This window comes from Scyliorhinus canicula, chromosome 17 (assembly GCF_902713615.1).
Source record: "Scyliorhinus canicula chromosome 17, sScyCan1.1, whole genome shotgun sequence".
NCBI classification, from domain to species: domain Eukaryota; kingdom Metazoa; phylum Chordata; class Chondrichthyes; order Carcharhiniformes; family Scyliorhinidae; genus Scyliorhinus; species Scyliorhinus canicula.
In genome coordinates, this window is record NC_052162.1 from 26,640,288 (window position 1) to 26,661,851 (window position 21,564).

Below are 21,564 nucleotides of genomic sequence, written 5' to 3' on the forward strand. Positions count from 1 at the left end.
GCGCGGATACGCCGGCCGGTCCACGCATGCGCGAGATCACGCCAGCCGGTCCACGCATGCACGAACACGCGCCGGCCAGAGCTGCGGGGACTCTGGCAGCAACCTAGCCCCTAGAAAGGTGATAATTCCTCACTTTCGGGGGCCGTTGGTGCTGGTTTTCCCGCCGGCTTGGGGACATAGCCCCATTTTTTAGAGAATCCCGCCCCTGTATTCTACAAAAATTTACATGTGTTTCTGATGCAGTTGATTATTTTGTAAGTTGAGCATTCAAATGATCATTGAAATTTTTATTAGGAATTGAATTATAATTTCTTGCGGGAGTTACTGTACAATTGGCAGATGTGATTTTTGTTCCTTTTTTAAAAAAAACTATTAAGGGGAAATTTAGCGTGGTCAGTCCACCTACCCTGCACATCTTTGGGTTGTGGTGGGGTGGGGTGAGTGAGACCCATGCAGACACAGGGAGAATGTGCAAACTCCACATGGACAGTGACCCGGGCCCAGGATTGAACCTGGGTCCTTCGAGCTGTTGAGGTAGCAGGACTAATCACAGCCCCACCGGGCCGCTCCTTCAGCCTGGCTATAGTGCAATTGCAAATGATCTTTGTAACCTTAAAATTTAAGGGGAACCTAGATAAACACAAGAGGATTTAGAAGGATGGGAAGTAGAATAAAAACAAGGGCGCAGGCCAGTGACCCAAATGGGGTTTCTTTTGTGTAGAAACAAAAAGTTAACTTACATTTCTGTTTTTAATGTGCATTTGCAATTGATGATGAATGGAATAAAATATTTACAAAGGAGAATGATAAAACAGAAACATTACTTACATTCTACTAAATTATTTTGCAACGGTGTTCCAGTGAGAATAATCCTCCGCTTTGTTACAATAGAATTCATTGCCTTTGATATTGCTGAAGCTTCATTTTTAAGTATGTGGCCTTCATCACACACAACAAAATCTGGCCCTACAGGGGAAATCAAGCCATTTTAAAATAATTTGTAAGACTTTTTTAAAATCAAAAGACCTGGTTAAAATCACTTAAGCGTGTTACAATCTACAAAAAGTTACAACCATAGGATACAAGTTTTGACAAAGCAACAGGCAGAATGCAAAACACAGAATATGTGTGGAAATTAATCAAGAACAGTTAATGAAACAAGCCTGTTAGATTAACATATTCAAGTTTATATTATACTGATAGACGTCATAAAGCTGCAACACAAAGATCAAGCATTTCAAGACGTCTGTATTATAGTTAGGTTTACTTCAACTATACAAATCAATTTAGACTTGTAGTTGGCTGTATACGGAACAGTAGCGCACCCAGTAAATAAATTGAACCCTGTACACGTGCTTTGTACAATTGGTAACATGAAGTGGAAAAATAAATTCCAGCATGGCATCAATGATTTTTCCACAGCTCCACAAACATTAGATGGCATCATACTTATTAAAATCATTGAACGACGTCACAACATTTCATTGCAATATGCACTGAAAGCTGAACTATGCTACCATACATATCAATACTATAATTCCTTCTAAAACAATATAATTTACATGCATAGAATATAACCAAGTTGTTCCCATGTTGTTGTAGGCTTTAGCCACTGAGTGTCACTGTTGAGCACCCCATTTGCCTCAGCCAGCAGCCATATTGGTACAGTTTTGTGAATTAGGCAAGTTCAAGTCCCTGAATTAAAACTTTTCTTTGGCCCCAAAGAAACACAAGCTGCCTGCTGCATATCCCACCACCCTGTTCCTTGCATTCACATCCCGATTTGCTATCACTGGAAGGAAATTCTTTAAAAAAAATAAATTTAGAGTACCCAAATTATTTTTTCACAATTGAGCAGCAATTTAGCGTGGCAAATCCACCTACCCTGCACATCTTTGGGTTGTGGGGGGGAAGCCCACGCAGACGTGGGAGAATGTGCAAACTCCACACAGACAGCGACCCAGGGCCAGGACTAAATCAGGTCCTCAGCGCCGTAGGCAGCAATGCTAACCATTGTGCCGCTCACAAGGCAAATCTGGAAAGCATTGCTCAATTATGTTCCTCAATCGTAACTGTTGCCATTTGATGCTTGACAACTAAATTTCGACAGGTGTGTTTTGCACCAAAAACCAAGCCCCTCATTGCCCTGAAATGGGAGCTTGATGCTGACACAGGGCTTACCCTGGCTACCTGATCACTGTTTTTTAGTTCTTTGATCAAATAGTTTCATGCTGACCATCATCAAACTCATTAGTGGACTCTGAAAGTGCTCAGTCTATCTCAGATTACCCTGCAAGAGCAAGGTATCACAAAAATCTGAGCAACAGGTGAAGCTAGCTATTTAACGTTGCTACAGCGCAGTAGTAAGACGAGTGGTATTCACCACGAACAGGATGGTCAGCCATTGTTCTGCCAGAAACAAATAAGTAATGATGGGAACTATGAATCATGCCAGGGTGATACTAGGTATGTAGGCCCTACATCAAGACTGACTGATCGTATTGAACAGCATGACCCAGTTGCTGTTGACAATAGGCAAGGTGCAGGCTAGCTTGTGCTGGCAAAACTCAAAACTGTCCAACATTCGATATGATTCCACAATTGGACAATGTGCTAAGAATTACGCTAACAACCAACCTAAGATTGTCAGTCAGGCTCGCAGTGTGACGCATTTGCTGTACTGAAAATTACATATATTAATATACAGCGCCATGTTCTTTACAGACAGAAAGAACATGTAAATACACAGCACCAGTTTAACCAAAAAAAAAACCCAACTACAGCCACTGACTCATTCCTCAGGACTATGTCTTGACCAATCAGGTTCAAGCTGCTTGGTTTAAATTTCAGGCCTGGCAGTTAATTGTCAGTCACCATTAGTTGGTGCATTCTCCATGGCAACCAATCAGCGCTCTCTTGCAGTTATCAATGGTTTTCCCCTCATATTGGTATTCTTGAGAAGTGTCTACAGTACAACACAAAACTTCAACATGTCATTTTCATCAACATTCCCCCAAAAATTGCTCGATTTGCAAAATCAATTTATTGCACAAAAAACACAGGCAAATAGGAATTTGGTGTCAACTCAGAACATTTGAATGAAACAACTTGAAATGAGGCACAGACCTCTGCTGCAGTGAGGACAGCTTTCACTAGAATGCCTGTAAAGTACTGGCCAATTTGGCAGAGCACGTCCCCATCAATTCTCAGCTTTACAACAGCAGAATGGTAGCACAGTGGTTAGCACTATGGCTTCACAGAGCCAGGGTCCCAGGTTCGATTCCCAGCTTGGGTCGCTGTCTATGTGGAGTATGTACGTTCTCCCCATGTCTGCATGGGTTTCATCCGGGTTTCCTCACACAATTCTGGAAGACGAGCTATTAAGTAGTTTGGACATTCTGAATTCTCTGTGTAGCCGAACAGTCTCCAGAATGTGGCGAGTAGGGGTTTTTCCACAGTAACTTCATTGCAGTGTTAATGTAAGACTACTTGTGACAATAAAGATTATTATTCAGTGAACTTTGCATGATCCAACACACTACAAACTTGAATTTCTGATGTTCCCCTAATACTAATCTTCACGACCAACCAGAAGAAATTATGCAGTTATCTGGAACCCATGCCCCTATACTAAATTTAATATAATGTTGAAGATTAGAAGCAAAAAGAATACTGTTATTTACGTGCTGAGTACTTGCATATTAATTCATACCACTGTATCCCATTGGTAAATGGAACTCTCTGCTAACCGGTATTTATGGTTAATCAGCACAAGCAAGACCAAAAAGAGAACAAAAAGATCACATCATAACTGTATAAGTAATTAACAACCAAAGCCCGTCCTCCCATGACGACCCCCCCCCCCCCCCCCCCCTCTCCCTCCACCGCTTCTTAGCTATCCTGGAAGAAGCCAATTATCAGTTTCCATCTCCGGGCATACCCTTCTACCGACCCATTCAAGGCCTCTCCAGCCTAAGGAAATCCGTGAGGTTGCTCACCCACACCCCCGGTTTTGGCGCTCTGAGTCCCTCCACCCCAACAGGATCCATTTCTGGGCTACCAGAGGCAACCCGGGACTCCAAATACTGCAATTCTGGACTTGGGATCACCTTCACCCTCAGTACCTCCAACATCACATCAGTGAAACACTGCCAAAAATCCCTCCAGCTTCAGACAGGCCAAAATATGTGGACATAGTTCGCAGGCCACCCCCACACACTGCCCACACCTATCCTCCACCCCGTCAAAGAACCTACCCATTCTAGCCACCGTCATATGTGCCCTGTGGACTACTTTAAATTGAATGAGACTCAGCCTGGTGCACTAAGAGGACGGATTCGCCTTCCTCGAGTCTCCACGGGGCTGGTTTAGCACAGGGCTAAATAGCTGGCTTTAAAGCATACCGAGCAGTGCGGGTTCAATTCCCGTACCAGCCCTCTCTCTCCTCTCTCCTCCCCCCCCCCCCCCCCCCCCCCTCCGCTTAACTACTCCTATTTGGGCACCCTCCCAACCCATTAATTCTTTATCTATCGCTGACACCCTGCCCTCACCGACCTCTTATTTTCAGCAGCAGCAGGGCCTGGTTTAGCTCAGTGGGCTGAACAGCTGGCTTGTAATGCAGAACAAGGCCAGCAGCACGTGTTCAATTCCTGTACCGGCCTCCCCGAACAGGTGCCGGAATGTGGCGACTAGGAGCTTTTCACAGTAACTTCATTGAAGCCTACTTGTGACAATAAACAATTATTATACTGCAACCCCGGGGGTGGCAGATCAGGAAAGGACAGCACCCGTTTTCTCACATAATTCCGTACCTGCAAGTATCTGAACCAGTTTCCATTGGGCAACACATACCCCACCGGGTCAAATACCATTCCACCCTTGCTGTCCTTCACCCTACCAATCTTCCTCACCGCCTCTTGCTTCCCGGGCTGGTGGGCCAGTATCCTAGTAGCCTTCTCCCCGTGCTCATGTGAGGCCCCCCCTCAGCCCTCTGCAGCTGCCTTCCTTGTGGACAACAACCCAAACTCTATCTGGAGCTTCTGCCTCTCCTTCAACAATCCAGCTTCCGGGGACTGCATACCCACTATCCACCCGCAAAATCTCATCCACCAACCTTGGCACCTCTGCTCACTCCTCCTTCCCCCTGTGCACCTGAATCGATATAAACTCCTCCAAATCATTGCATTGAGTTCCTTCCACAAAGTGGCGGCCAAGGCCTCATCTGTGTCGTTAGTTCCACGTACCCCCCGGATGGGGGCCCTCACCCACTCACTCATCTCCTCCTCCGCTCATGATCCTAAATCCAGCCTCCACTGCTGCCGCTGCCGCCCCCCCCCCCCCCGCCCCCGGATCCACTCGCAAGTCCACCCAACGCAACGTGTGGTCCGAGACCACAATCGGCATATATCCTGAGTCCACCATCCCTGCCAGCAACAACTTACCCACCACAAAAAAAATCATCAAGAGTAAACCCTGTTCACATGGGAGAAGTGGGAAAACTCCCTCGATCTCCCAAACTCCCCCCACGCATTCCAGAAACCCTTCAGCTCCATCGCCGCCGCTGATACTCTTCCCAGACCTTGGCTCAACCGGTCCAACCCCGGATCAATGACCGTGTTGAAGTCCCCACCCATAATCAGTTGGTGCGACTCCAAGTCCGGGATTTTTCCTTAATACTCACCTCAAACTCCACTGTCCCAATTTGGGGACACGACATCCACTCCAATTTCCCACTCAGCATCACGGAACTCTCCCCACCCACCTCCCCACCTCCAAATCCGCTACTATATTCCCCACCTCAAATGCTTATTGACCAGCACCGCCACCCCAAGCGTCTTCATAAAGAACCCAGTATGGAAAATGTGCCCTTTCCTTAGCCTTGCCTGGTCCCCGATCTTCAAATGAGTCTCCTCCACAGTTCAATGTTCTTCTTCATCTGCCAGTCCATTGTCTCTCAAAAATTCCCATCGCCTCGTCTGGTGTTCCAAAATAGTGCTCTCAGTTGCTAAAGGTCACCCAGAGGCGAGCCAGGTACGACATTCCGAACTTCACTCCCTTTTTAAAGAGGGCAGCCTTCACCCAGTTAAACCCGGCCCTCCTCCGCCAGATCCCAGCCCAGGTCCCGAGACACTTCGAGCTCACACACCCCCCCCCCCCCCCCCCCCCCCCCCCCCTCCCAGGTGCATCTCCTCGTCTGCCTCGCCCATCTCAAGAATCTTTCCCGGTTACCCTCATCTCGTAACCGGTGAGGACACGCCATCATTGCCCTCGGCAGCTCGTTAGCCTGCAGCCTCATCAGTGCCCTGTGCTCTCAGTCGACCTCCAGGGTCGGTCAAAGGCCCCATCGCCCATCAGCTTTCTGGCCACATACAGGACAGCGTCCGCTCCCTCGATGCCTTCAGGCATCCCGACATTTCTCAAGTTCTTCCTCCGGGAGCAGTCCTCAAGGTCCTCTACCATCTCCTGTAATCGCTTTTGGGTTTCACGCATTACCCCCCTCAGCCACAAACAAAGTCAACTGCTCCTTGTGCTCCCCCACTTTCCGGATACTTGGTCCTGGGTCTCCAGCTGCTGCTCCACTCAATTGATTCCCGACGTCAGAGGACCTACAGCCTTAACTAGGTCCTTCTCTCCTCTGCTGGCTGGCCCTCTCTCTTCTGCTGGCTGAACTTCCTGTTTAAGAAGTCCACCAGATCCACTGACCATTGGGTAGGCAGCGCAGGCCCTTTACCCTCGGCCATGTTAAGCTGTGGCATAGGAAGATTCTACTGCTCCAGCTGCTCCCTTCTTTTCGACCCACTTCTGGTCCATGGATTCATCCATCAGTCCGACCAGTGGAGTCAGGCTTCCTTCTGGCCAGATCTACAACTTCTTCAGCCACACATCCATCCTCCAAACGGGAAAAAGGTCCCCAAAAAAAAAAAACAGCCTCGAGCGGGAGCTGCCAAATGTGCAACCCCTCACACCATGGCCGCCACCGGAGGTCTCACTGAAGAGGATACTCAATGCACCATTTGACTGATAATTTACCGGAGACTCGCTTTTCACTTAATTTTTCATATTTTGTCTAACATGTTTAGTGCTTTGCACCAAGTCTTTCATTTAAAATGAGTTTAATTTTATTCTAACATATACTTTTAGCAGTTTTAAAAACTCAAATTAGGTCGTCCAACACCAATTTGTATCATCTGTTTACCCTGCAGTAGCATCTTTCTCCTTAATTGGAACTCTTCAGGATGCCACAATAAATCCTTTCTCATTATCTCACCTTTGACTCTGACCTTTTTCCACCCCCTTACCGTTACTCCATAATGGGTGGGACATTCTTCAACCAACTTTGCCTATGTAGAAAGCTACGCATTGAACCCTCTGGCTCTCTAACTCCTACTCTTGCTTAGCAGTCCTTCTAAAAGCATTTTTTGATGAGACTGTCATGAGGAAAAGGAGGGAGCCAAAAATAAATTGTTGGGAGGCTCCAAAGGTAATGATAGAGAAGAAATTCCACACCCGTAACAGTAACATTAAGGTAATTTTAGTCCGAGTAACTTCCTGATTCGAGTTAAAATACTTTAACATAGTGGCTACACAAAGGTCCCTGATTTATTCTTCTCTCGGAGGCTCCGCTATATTACTCACTCAGTAATTACAGTAGTCAATAGCCTACCCATAGACCCCATGTAGTGTGCAGAGGCTCCATTCCATCAGGTGAAACAATCACATGGCTTTTTCTTTTGCACATTGGTTGGTTAAGATAGTACTTCAGGGCTGTATGGAATAACCTTCCATTGTGAGAAAACTTCAGGCATAATAATACACTGTGCAAATCATACCACACAGTTAGCTGTTTGGTCTGTTGGAAAAAAGATACTGGAAGGGAGATGTTGTTTGGTCTGTTGGAAAAAAGATACCGGAATGGAGATGGGAATATCGTAGAGATACCAAAACCATTTTGAATGGCATGGGGTATGTGTGAGATGAAGAAAAATAAAAGTCACATGACATCAAAAACAATCGTTCAGTTTTTAAAAAATTGTCCATCTTTTATCTAACAACTAACAGTTAAGAGTATACAGAGGAAAGTAATCATTGCAATTACATAAACAGGCCAATTTATTTTAAGAGTTCAAAGTTTTGGAATAAACAAGCCTTTTTGCACAGTCAAAACTTTAAGATAAAAACCTGCTGACTTTTCAACTTTTTGGAGTTGGAAGATGGAGGTCATTAAATAAAGCTGCTGCAAGCTGGCAATCATTTGCAATTATGAATTAATTGCCATTAACCTCCCTACCCACTACAACTAATTACGGTTACTTGTTCAATATTTTAAGATTTACAGCATCATGTTTTCCAGGCTACCTCAAACAACTTGTTTTGCCAACTTTTCACAGTTGATAAGAAAATAAATGAGGTCAGATAGATAGCATCCTTGATGTGTGGCTGAGAAAGGTAGTTACAGCAACTAGTAAGTAAACAGTTGGATATGGCATTTTCCTCTCATCTGCTGCAGTGCTCTGGAGGGAGAATAGAATCATACACATATCCAAGTAATTCTTATTTTAAAGTTCAAAATAAACTTCAGAAATATGACAGTTAAGAAAATTGCAGGATCAGAACTAATTAGAAATTCCTATTTGATGAGGCACAAAGAAAGTTTTAAAGATATAAATTTAGGTTCCATGTGAAATGAGATGTTAATAACCAACTCTGAAAACGGTTAGTTCATGAAACAGGGTCTCGAGAACTTGTTGGAATAGACACTTGATTTTGGGTGATTGTATATTAGAGACCAGGAAGCTACTGAAGATACCAATTATCAAAAAATGGATGAAGGTATTGGATACTGGAAAGGCTATGGGCCTCGACAATATTCTGGCAACAGTACTGAAGACATGCTCCAGAACTTGCCCTCCCTGACAATCTGGCATCTACCGGGCACTTCAGCTGTTTCATCAATGGCCATCCTTCCATCATGAAGTCAGAAGTGGGGCTGTTCGCTGATGACTGCACAATGTTCAGCACCATTTGTGACACCCCACACAGTCCATACCAAAATGCAGCAATACCTGGACAAATTGAGACTGGGACTGACAAATGGCAAGTAACAATCACACCACACAAGTGGCAGGCTACAACCATTGGCAACAAGAAGGAATCTAACCATCGCCCCATGACTTTCAATGGCCTTATCATTACTCACCATCAGCATCCTGAACGTTAGCATTGACCAGAAACTGAACTGGGCTAGCCATACAAATACTGCGGCTGCAAATGCAGGTCAGAGCCTAGGAATCCCAAGGCGATTAACTCACCAAAATCTGTCCCACAGATGTGCCTGGATGAGTGCAGCACCAACACTAAAGAAGCTTGACACCATCCAGGACCAAGTAGCCCACTTGATTGGTACCCTTTTCATGGGTCGGGCACGTTTTGGCGCCGCCCTTTCGGCGCTCATCTGTTTTGGCACTGGCCTTTTTGGCGATGACCTTTTTGGCGCCGCCAACAGGAATCCAACAGTCCGGGAGCTGGTTTGTTTACTGAGTTAATTTCTCTCAGTTTGTTGCTGACTTTCTTATCCCATGAGTAGTTTTTATTGTCCAAGTCTCTCACCATCCGGCAAGTTACCGCAAACTCATACACTGCTCTGTTACAGACGTCATGATCTGTCTGATATTGTTTCCTTACGAATTTGCTATTATCTTTAGCCCTCGGGTTCTTATGTGTAAGGCACCAGTAAAATACGTATAGCGGTAATGTACATACGTTAATATGCAGAGTACTGATCAAATAGTAAATCAGCAGATAAGACTAGATTCTGGAAAAATAACAAAATGCCCAAACTAAAGGTTCTGTACCTGAAACAATATCTGTTAACAACGTCTGTAACAGAGCAATGTATGAGTTTGCGTGAACTTGCCGGATGGCGAGAGACAGTCAGCAACAAACTGAGAGAAATTAACTCAGTAAACAAACCAGCTCCCGGACTGTTTGCAGGAACTTGCCGGATGGTGAGAGACAGTCAGCAACAAACAGAGAAATGAACTCAGTAAACAAACCAGCTCCCGGACTGTTGGATTCCTGTTGGCGGCGCCAAAAAGGCCAGCGCCTGGACTGTTGGAGCGCCAAAAAGTCGGCGCCAAATAGTCCCATTCCCCCCTTTCACATGCATTCATTCCCTCAACTACTGACAAACAGTGGCAGCAATGTGTACCATCTACAAGATGCACGGCAGGAACCAACAAGGTTTCTTGAGCAGCACCTTCCAAACCCACAACAGTTGCCATCTAGAAGGCCAAGGCAACAGATACCTAGGAACACCACTAACTGCGAGATTCCCTCCAATCCTCAGACCACCCCGACTTGGAAATATATTGCCGTTTCTTTACTGTAGTGGATTCAAAATCCTGGAACTCCCTCCCCAACAGCTCGGTGGGTGTATTGAGACCTGTATATTGACATCTCAGGGTCTGCGGCGGTTCAAGAAAGCAGCTCACCACCACCTTCTCATGGGCAACGAAGGATGGTCAATAAAGGCTTGCCTAGCCAGCAACACCCTCATCCCGTAAATGAATAAAATTAAATGTAAAAGTTGCGCTTCTTCAAAAAAATGGCCAGAGAATCCAGTCTTCGTCACAACAATTAAAAATGCCATGGACAGTTTCTTAAACTCTAGAAGGAATGTAGCTGCAATTATGTTGGGAGCTGCAATTACTGCTTGCAAGGGGAGCACGGTAGCATAATAGTTAGCACTATGGCTTCAGAGCCAGGGTTCGATTCTTGACTTCGGTCACTGACTGTGCAGAGTCTGCACATTCTCCCCGTGTCTGCGTGGGTTTCCTCCGGGTGCTCCGGTTTCCTCCCACAAGTCCTGAAAGACGTGCTATTAGGTAATTTGGACATTCTGAATGCTCCCCCTGTACCCGAACAGGCACCGGAACGTGGCGACTCGGGTTTTTAAAACTAACTTCATTGCAGTGTTATTGTAAGCCTACTTATGATAAGATTATTATTAGAATCCTGATAGTGGAGCAGGCTCGAAGGGCCGAAAAGCATATTATTGCTCCTCTTTTCTATGTAAGTTAAATCACAAATACTAATATTTAAGAGGAACTTAAGAGATGACAATCTACAGTTGCACTGAGAGCAAGTTTGCATCAATATACAAAGAGCACTTATAGTTTCAAAAGCACAGTCTTTGGAGCTTAACCTCAAAAGAGATAACTCTGGAGATGCACTTAGAGCTGTGAGCTGTATCAGTCAAAAGACAGAGAGGAAACCACAAAATGGAAAGCCAACTAAACAATACTTCTGAACATCCCACAGTAGAGTCAAACTGTTTTTTTCTTCTTCTCCAGATGTCTACTTTTTGCTCCTTTTTTAATTCTCAAACTGCTTTATCAAACTGCTTTCTTAGAGGATGCAGTCATGTAGCAACATTGACGTCTCTTTTTTTTTAGGGTTCCCTTAGATAGATGTGGCAGCACAAATATCAACTGTACATAGATGCATATATGTGATAAAACAATAAATCTATTTTATTAACGGGAGATTGATACATTCTAATTATTTGGCATACGGTAACTTATTCAGAATAAATATATCTTTAACTTTGATAATCTTAAAATCAAAGAATATCAAACTGTACTTTTTCTATGCACTAATTTTCCACAACAATTCTGAACAGTTTGTACATTGATGATGCTAAATAATGTTGTTGAAAACATTGTGATAAATTTGCAGTTTTCCAAACAGCACAATTAATTAAAACAATGAAACATCTCACCAGGATCTACTAAAGTCTTCTGGAAAATTTCTTTTAGCTTCCTGCTTTTCACATTCCTGCCTTGTGCAAGATTACGGTACATTTCATAACCGAGAATCATGACACCCCCATCTTCCATCCATCTTTCAAGCATGTAAGACCGCTCCTGAGGACGTTTAACTGTTGCTAATTCATTTACCTTCAGAACAGAAAAAACATCCGCTTACTGGATTTCTCAATATCAGTCACAATACAAGCAATTCAAGAATGTAAAATAATGAGGGCTGTAAAACAAATGTTCAAACATTTTCTAATAGGAAAGTAAAAATTTTGAAATAGCATCTTTATAAATGATCTGGAATATAAACACATCTTTGACTGCAGCAACTTTATACAATGACAATCTGCTGAGTGAGCCTTGAACTGCCATTTCTGAAATTGCAGCACTAGAACAAAGATCAATACAGCACAGGAACAGGCCCTTCGGTCCTCCAAGCCTGCGCCGATCACGTGCCCTATCTAGACAAACCTCCTGTATCCTTCTATACCCCGTCTGTTCAGGTGACTATCCAGATAAGTCTAAAAGGTCGCTAACATATCTGCCTCAACCACCTCACTTGGCAGCGCATTCCAGCGCCTTCTGTAAAAAGAACTTCCCCTGCACATCTCCACTGAACCTATCCCCGCTCACCTTGAACTTGTGGTGCCACCTTGTAATTTTCAATTCCGCCCTGGGAAAAAGCCTCCAACTGTTCATCCTATCTATGCCTCTCATAATTTTATAAACTTCCATCAGGCCACCCCTCAGCCTCAGTCTCTCTAGGGAGAACAATCCCAGTTTATTTAATCTCTCCTCATAGCCAATACCCTCCATACCACAGGAAACATCCTGGTAAACCTTTTCTGTACTCTCTCCAAAGCCTCCACGTCCTTCTGGTAGTGTGGTGACTATAATTGGTACAGTATTCCAAATGTGGCCTAACCAACGTTCTGTATAACTAATATAATTTTCAAGCTTTTATACTTGATACCCTGTCCTATGAAGGCAAGCATGTCATACGCTTTCTTTACCACAATTTCCGCCTGTGCTGTCACTAATGCCGTCTGTGGTCAACTACTGTGCCGCATCTGTTTGTTTTGTATTGAGAGATTGCCTGCTTCAGGAATTGATATACAACAAACTGATAGTTACACATTGTTCAGGTCATTTCCTATGCTTACAAATAGGGGAAATTATGGCAATATTAATTTTCACACACCTTCAGCAGATCAGAAAGTAATGCTCGTAATAGGTGCTTTTTATCCACTAAACTTTTGTCCTATTTATTGGCTAGAACATGGTCAAACATAGTGTCACTCAAACAACTATATTCATAACCTTTTGAAGTTCAAACTTCAACACTAATCAAAAATACCGAAATCAGAGGCCATGCTATTTTTGTGATCAGAAGGTACTGCCACAAAAACAAGGATCAAGTCCATGTTTAAGTTTTATGTAAATGCTATAGTTTTTTAAAAAATTCATGTATGGGATGTGGGCGTCACTGGTTAGGCCAGCATTTATTGCCCATCCCTAATTGCCCTTCAGAAGATGGTGGTGATGCGCCTTCTTGAACTGCTGCAGTCATTGAGGTGTAGGTACATGTACTGTGCTGTTAGGGAGAGAGTCCCAGGATGTTGCCCCAGCGAGTGAAGGGGCGGTGATATATTTCCAAGTCAGGGTGGTAAGTGATATGGAGGGGAACCTCTAGGAGGTGGGGTTCCCAGGCATCTGCTGCTCTTGTCCTTGGTTTTCACAGTAACTTCATTAATGTAAACCTACTTGTGACAATGATGATAATAATAATATTATATGGTAGCGGTCTTGGGCTTGGAAAGTGTTGGTCTAAGAAATCTTGGTGAGTTACTGCAGTGCATCTTGTAGACGGTGCATATGGCTGCCATTGTTCGTCGGTGGCAGAGGGTTTGTGGAAGGTGGAGCAATCAAGCGGGCTGCTTTGTCCTGGATTGTGTTGAGCTTCTGGAGTGCTGTTGGAACTGCACTCATCCAGGCAAGTGGAAAGTATTCCATTACAGTCCTAACTTGTGCCTTGTGGATGGTGGACAGACTTTTTTTTGGGGGGGAAATCAGGAGGCGAGTTACTCACCGTCGGATTCCTAGCCTTTGACCTGCCCTGGTAGTCACAGTATTAATATGGCTAGTCCAGTTCAGTTTCTGATCAATGGTAATCCCTAGGAGGTTGACTGTGGCTGTTTCAGCGATGTAATGCCATTGAATGTCAAGGGGCGGTGGTTAAATCTTCTCTTGTACAAGATGGTCATCAGCTGGCACTTGTGTGGCGCAAATGTAACTTGCCACCTGTCAGCCCAAGCCTGGATATTGTCAAAGTCTTGCTGCATTTGGACATGGACTGCTTCAGTATCCGAGGAGTTGTGCACAGTGCTGAACATTGTACAGTCATCCGCATTGACTCCAGTTTAGCTAATAACAATAATAAAGCAATCTTTCAGGTTGCTTTATGGTCACTGTAGTTATTAAAGTAAACTTACTACTTTCCCTCCACCAATTGTATATGTTCCTTTGAAAATGCAATTAACTTCAAATCATGTGCCTTATCTGCTGAATGCAATTTCCTATTCAAATAGCCCCCTGGTGCTATTCATTTAGTCAGGTAAGTAGAGGTAATTTTCAGTGGATCTAAATTTGTAAATTAAACCCCCATTTAAATCTACGCCTTCTTTCTAATATTTGTCAATAGTGTTTTGATGTAAGGATGGGTAAACCTACAGTTGGATTACTGTTAGGCAACGGTATTTGCATGTATCGGGTTTTTAGATTCAGTTCAAACTTTTGCTATTGTATAGAGTGTTAACGGCATGAAAAATAAATAAAAGCTTGGAGAAGGAATGGATGGTTGCTTAGCAATCATGGCATCTATAGGGTAGGAGCGCTTTTGAGTTTGGTTTTGACTGAGCAGTTGGTGACAGGAAGCTAGAGGGTGAACAGCTCGCACCTTTGCTGCAAGAAAAGCCATACAATGGAGCAATGGTTAAGAAAGGCAGTGCCAGAAATCTAAAGGACAGCTAGTTAAGGAAACTAGAGAAATGAAGAAGAGTTTCCAGCAACAAAGGAAACTGGAACAGCATACTGTCTACTGAATTCACAGGCAGGGTTGAGAAGGAGTTGGCTAGAAGACAGAAAAGATATCTGTCGTAATTCTAAGATTTGGGAGACCTTACTGCAGACTGCGCAGTGATAGGTGAAACAATTGCGAGGAATCTGTGGCTGAATCTGAGAGAGTTGTGTAATAGCATTTAAAACAAAGGAATACGGAAAGGAAATCGGAAAGCCTGGAGTCGGATCCTTGATGAAAACAGCAGAGGGAAAGCACTGGTTTGGAGGAGGATTTTTAAGGATGTCTTATTGTGCGCGCAATTTGGAAACACTCGTATGGCTATCAGCTGGGGGGAATTGAAGGATAAATCCACAGAAGATGGATTGAGTGGGACCTGCCATTTGGTTGAAGAATGGAGTGTTGTATCAGTCTGTGGATTTAGAGGGACTGTGTGTTTCCTGAAAATCGTGTAACATGAAAACCTTGTAACATAAGATGTATTTGCCTGTGTTATCCTTAAAATCTCCACATCCGAGTGAAGGAGCATTGTCTTTTAGTCAAACATTTTATGTTTAACAAGTCGTTATAAGCGAATTAGTAGTCCTGACTGATGTTTTGACCCGTATAGTCTAACTATCTGTTTTAACTGCAGTAAGTGCTTTAAGTGCAGGTGTTAATTTTGTATTGTATGGATGTTATTTATGCACAAATGTATGAATGTAGGTATGCATGAAATATTTACTGATTCAACTAAAACTGTATGATAATATGCTTTATTGGAGGTGAAACCAAAGGCAAATTCAATAAAGCTCTCTATTCCATCTTCATTTTAATTAAACCAATCATGCCAATACTCTCACATGAGGCTGTTCCACAGTACATAACAGTGTCATTATGGGCTGCATGGTAGCACAGTGATTAGTACTGTTGCTTCACAGCGCCAGGAACACGGGTACGATTCCCGGCTTGGGTCACTATCTGTGCGGAGTCTGCACATTCTCCACGGGTTTCCTCCGGGTGCTCCGTTTCCTCCTACAAAAAGTCCCGAAAGATGCACTTGCTAGGCAAATGGGACATTCTGAATTGAGTGTACCCGAACAGGCATCATAGTGTGGTGCCTAGGGGATTTTCATAGTAATTTCATTGCACTGTTAATGCAAGCCTACTTGTGACACTAATAAAGATTATCAAAAAAATATTGAGTAATCTCATTTTTCCTCACAGCATCGACCCTATCAAGCCCCTAAATCTACATCCGAGGATACTTAAAGAAGTGGCCCTAGTTTTAATAAGATTATCTCCCATCCTTCTAAAGATCAATAAGTGTAAACCTTCTCTGAAATGTATGTCTCACCTCCAAAAAGGTGACCAAAACTTTCTATGTAAATTCTATGAATTCTATACACCGTACTCAGTGTGGTCTCATGGATGCAATGTACAGGAGCCGCAGAACTACTTTTATTTCATCCTCCTTAGAGTCCTTTGGTTACGATGGATTGGGGAACATTACTTAACAGGATAACAGTGGACGGGCAATGGCAAACATTCAAAGAGCTTGGGTGAAATACAATTGTTCGTTCCTGTCTGGCGTGGATTACAAAGGAAATTAAAGATAGTATTAGACTCAAGGAAGCAGACAAATTGGCCAGAAGAAACAGCAGACCTGAAGATTGGGATCAATTTAGAATTCAGCAGGAGGACAAAGGGATTGATTAAGGAGAAACAATAGGAGAGTAAGTTGCGGGGAACTTAAAAAATTGACCGTAAAAGTTTCTAAAAGGTATGTGAAGAGAAAAAGATGGCAATGGCATATGTAGGTCCCAGACAATTTATAATGGTGAACAAAAAAACTGGCTGACCAACTGAATACATACTTTGTATGGTTCGGTTTTCACTAAGGAGGACATAAATAACATACCAGAAATGTTGGGAACACGGGGTTTGTGGGAGGGAGGAACTGAAGCAAATCAGTATTAGCAGGGAAATTGATGGGATTGAAGGCTAATAAATCTATAACCCAGGATACATGAGGAAGTAGCCCTAGAAATAGTAGATGCATTGATGGTCATCTTTCAAGATTGCTAGGAAGCCTGCTTCCCGGTTTGTTTGTGTGTTGTAACTTTTTATATATGTTTGTAATAATTTTTTTTAAAAAAAGAATAGAGTTGAGGAAATTAGTTTCATAAATGATCAAGTTGTGCATGCAGATTGAGATGGAGAGTACTAGAAAAGAGGTTTAGTACTGAGAGCAGACCAGGAGGATAATGGAGCTGCGGCCAAGTCCAGTTGGGTTGGCAAAGTAAATAAAGTGGTGGAGAATTAATTGGAGGAAAGGAAGCTCGACGGGGAGAAGACAACAGCCAAAATATTGGTTGAGAATCAATTTCCCAATAGAATCCAATTGATCCACCTCAGTAATTAACTTTACAGGCTCCTTATAATTGTAAAATTTTGAAACACCTATTTTAAAAGTGTATTAATTAGAAGTAAACACATTTACTTCACATTGGCTCAGAATTCTCTCCCGCTTTGCATCATGTTGATTTTAATTCTTTTTTATCAAATCACTGTATCCCTGCCTTAAACCTCCTGCAACCTCAGTTTTGCCCCCAAACACTGGACAACTTCAGCAGTTGTCAACCATCAAGCCTCCACTCAGTTCCCAAATTTGTCAATCTGTTTTTTGCTTTCAAAAATGACTCTTCTCTGTGCCTTTGGTTCTTAGTTGCTCTATTTCCATTCTACCTGCCCTCCAACCCTTCCAACAGGATCGAGGGACAGAATGATCTGCAGTTGTACCCATGTTTGGTGACAAATCAGGGGAGAAAATGTTGGACGGGTTTGCAATGACATAGTTGCTCAATCACAGGAACTAGAAGAGAATAAAGTTAAACCAGATTCTAGTAGGACTCCCTATACATTTTAATCCAATCCATTGATATCATCTACAAAAAAACTCACGCTTTAAAAAAAAAGTGATTGCAACAAGGTATATAATACCTCTAAACATTCATCATCATCAAGTCCATCCTGCCATTTGTTAAATTCATTGATCCAATTAAGAACGGTGTTCAGTGGACAAACGACCAAAGCAGTACTGAAGTCTAGCTTCTCAGACAACAACATGGTGTGCAAGAAGGTCACCACCTGCAACCAAAGCAAGAAAAATTGTACCTTAGAAATTATTTTTCCAGCACTCAATGTAAATACACAAAGTAAAGCAGATCATCACAGGCTCACATTCACTATGCAAACTGATAATGATTTAAAATTATTTTTACATTATGTGTACAGAAGTTATTTATGAAGTGGTTGGTATTGACTTCCAGGTAAAATAAAATGCAGCTAAAAGAATGTAAAAATGTTGAGATAGCCATGGGATTGGTCACATTAAATTTCCAGTAAAGTCCATTTAATTAATATTTAGTAAATTATGAAATTGGAGTATTCTGGGGAATACATACTAAAATACAAATCTGCACTGAACATTCAATTTTTAATTAAGAATTTGAATAAGACTCATTACTAAATACCTTATTCCAGTGCCACAGAAAATAGAGGATTCACAAATACCAAAATAAAATTAAATGTTAAAAACGGTAGCATTTCTGGAGCCCCACTCAGGTACAAGTTAGTTCAATGAACAATTCAATTAAGTGCATTCTTTTGCAGATTTCAAAATAATTTGCCATTTATTCAATGCTATATTGTTCATGTTGCTATTTTTTCAGTTTTGGTTGAAATGGACAGATTTCTGCCTCACCAACCCAGATTCCACAAAGATTTATATTTCACACGTTTTCCACACTTTCAATGCAAAAAAGTGATCACAATTAATTGCTTCATACATGCTTACCCGAGTTGCTGAAAGCCTGGGTGACAGCACATGACTGAAAGTAATGCAAAATTTCTGGATATTTGGTTGAGAAAAGGGTGCTGTAAACTGCAATTCATTGAACTGTTCAACTTTAACTTTATATCAAGTTATTTCTCTTATGTGCATTTTACTCTTTCCTTCCCCCAACACAACCCCCACTTTCCACAGCAAAAAGCTAACCTTATTCGCAACAGATGATTGGTTCCACATAACTAGTGCTGTTCTCTCCCCCTTCATCTGTTGCTTCAGTACAGCACTTCTGTCAGGAGGCAGAGAGAAAACCACCTTTTCAATAGAGAACTGAGGGTTGTTCTGAATAAATTTGCTGATTTGCCACAAACCAATAATTTCTTGCCTGCAATTTTTAATTAAATATGATGTTTCAATTTCGTCTTGCCTTCTCTATTAAGGAATCTTTCTTGCTGCCATTTCACTGTTCCTCTTTGGCTGAATCTCTTTCTAGTGTGCATGAGCAAAGAAAACAACCCTCTGGTCTTTGGCATAAAATATTGACTTCACCTGAAATCTACATTCACCATTTTGCACTTAAGACTGTATGCAAAAATCACGGTTTTGTACCTATGGTTATAAACATCTATCCACTGATACAGTGCACAGTGACACTGATCTCAATAACAGTCTGGCTGAATGCACAGCCTGGTTTTGTGCACAGTTCCAGCATGAAAAAAATACTATGCATTAAGCAGGCTTAAGGAAAGTCTCGCTTTTCTCAGCTACAATAGAACATTCACCTTTAGGAATGTTATGACAGAAAAGCTTAATGTAAAAGGCATATTGGAAAACCTTCACTACAATCTTGGATCCACCCAAATGGAACATTAGTTGTATTATTACGTCATTCTTATGAATTTAGTATTTCCTGCAAAGTACAAAGTAAGTATTTTTTTAAAGTTGCAAGCGAATATATTGGTACATCTAAGCCCTTTGCAGACCAGATGCTCACCTGCAGTGTTTTTCCAAGTCCCATACAATGTGCCAAAATGCACCCAGAACCGTTCTCCTTTGAGATTGTTCTCACTGACTCACAGCAACAATCCCACATGAATTGCACACCTGCACAAATAAACAATTATTATTAATTCAGAAAAAAATCTATACAACTTCAAAAGAAAAGGGTAATGTTATATATTTTGATTTTGGAAAAAGTACATTTTGTTAAATACTAAAGCAATTAGATCAGCAATTTTTGGTCAATCTCGAGTTCCTACACTAGATAATAGGTGGAGACAGTGCATAGTTATACCACTGGACTAGTAATCTAGAGGCCCAGGCCACTGGGAACATGGGTTTAAATCCCATCACGGCAGCAGGTGAGATTAGAATTAAATAAAAAGAAATCCGGAATTGAAAGCTAGTTTCAGTAATGGTGACCATAAAACGATTAGTGATTGTCTGGTTAAGGATTTGCCATCCTTACCTAGTCTGACTTACATGTGACTTCACACCCACAGCAATCTGATAAACTCTTCTGTAGTTGGCCAGCCACTCAGTTCAGAAATAACTGGAAATGGGCAACAAATGCTGGCCTTGCCAGCGATACCCACACCCCATTAAAGAATAAAGAAAAATGGATGCAGTTTAGTTATTAGTACTGCCAGCTTTTTTGGAATGCCATGCAGTTTGATACGTATGTTTTTAATTAGTTTTTTTTGACCATTAAAAAACTTCCATCATGTCATGAAAACACAGCTCAAGACAGAAAAATCAGCATTTACACTATGCTGCCTCTTTACTGATGGAGGCTGCTACACATGGTTGATGGTCTTGGATGCAGAATCAGGATAAATGTTCTCACTTTTTATAGCACTCTTGCGCACAAGTGTCAGTGGCATTGCAACAGCAGGGGTGAATTATCTCAGGGCTATTTAAGAAGGAACTAAGTCGAAACCCTCTCGAGTAGGGCAGCATGGTAGCACAGTGATTTGCACAATTGCTTCACAGCTCCAGGGATCCAGGTTCGATACCCGGCTTGGGTCACTGTCTGTCTGTGCGGAGTCTGCACGTTCTCCCCGTGTCCGTGGGTTTCCTCCGGGTGCTCCGGTTTCCTCCCACAGTCCAAAGATATGCAGGTTAGGTGGATTGGCCATAATAAAATTGCCCTTAGTGTCCAAAATTGCCCTTAGTGTTGGATGGGGTTACTGGGTTATGGGGATGGGACGGAGATGTGCGGTTGGGAAGGGTGCTCTTTCCAAGAGCTGGTGCAGACTCGATGGGCTGAATGGCCTCCTTCTGCACTGTCAATTCTATAAATTCTATGAGTATAAAGAAAGTAGGAAGGTACTTAAGTGGGAAATTAGGAGGGATAGGAGGGGGTCATTAAAAAGACCTTGGCAAGTGGGATTAAGGTGAATTCCAAAGCTTTTATTTATATGTAAAAAGCAAGAGGGTGGCCAGGGAAAGGATTGGACCACTTAAGGATAGTGGGGGTTATCAATGTGTTGAGCCAGAGGAAATGGGCAAGGTACTAAATGTGTACTTTGCATCAGTGTTCATGAAAGAAAAGGACTTTGAACATAGAACATAGTGCAGAAGGAGGCCATTCAGCCCATCGAGTCTGTACCAACCCACTTAAGCCCTCAGTTCCACCCTATCCCCTTAACCCAATTACCCCACCTAACCTTTTTGGACAGGAAGGACAATTTAACATGGCCAATCCACCTAACTTGCATGTCTTTTGGACTGTGGGAGGAAACCGGAGCACCCGGAGGAAACCCACGTAGACACAGGGAGAACGTGCAGACTCCGCACAGACAGTGACCCAAGCTGGGAATCGAACCTGGGACTCTGGCACT

General features: G+C 42.6%; 1 protein-coding gene across 8 annotated transcripts in view; it reads right to left on the reverse strand.

The window, feature by feature from the left end:
* Window positions 1–21,564, reverse strand: part of atrx (ATRX chromatin remodeler) — a 244,313-nt gene that overhangs the window by 105,934 nt on the left and 116,815 nt on the right. For all 8 annotated transcript variants that reach the window (XM_038774481.1, XM_038774479.1, XM_038774480.1 and 5 more), the window contains 4 exons: window positions 19,716–19,825; window positions 17,875–18,021; window positions 11,780–11,957; window positions 829–966 (listed from right to left, as the gene is read on the reverse strand). In XM_038774481.1, the coding sequence (XP_038630409.1) occupies window positions 829–966; window positions 11,780–11,957; window positions 17,875–18,021; window positions 19,716–19,825 (573 nt within the window). The remainder of the gene's footprint in view (window positions 1–828; window positions 967–11,779; window positions 11,958–17,874; window positions 18,022–19,715; window positions 19,826–21,564) is intronic.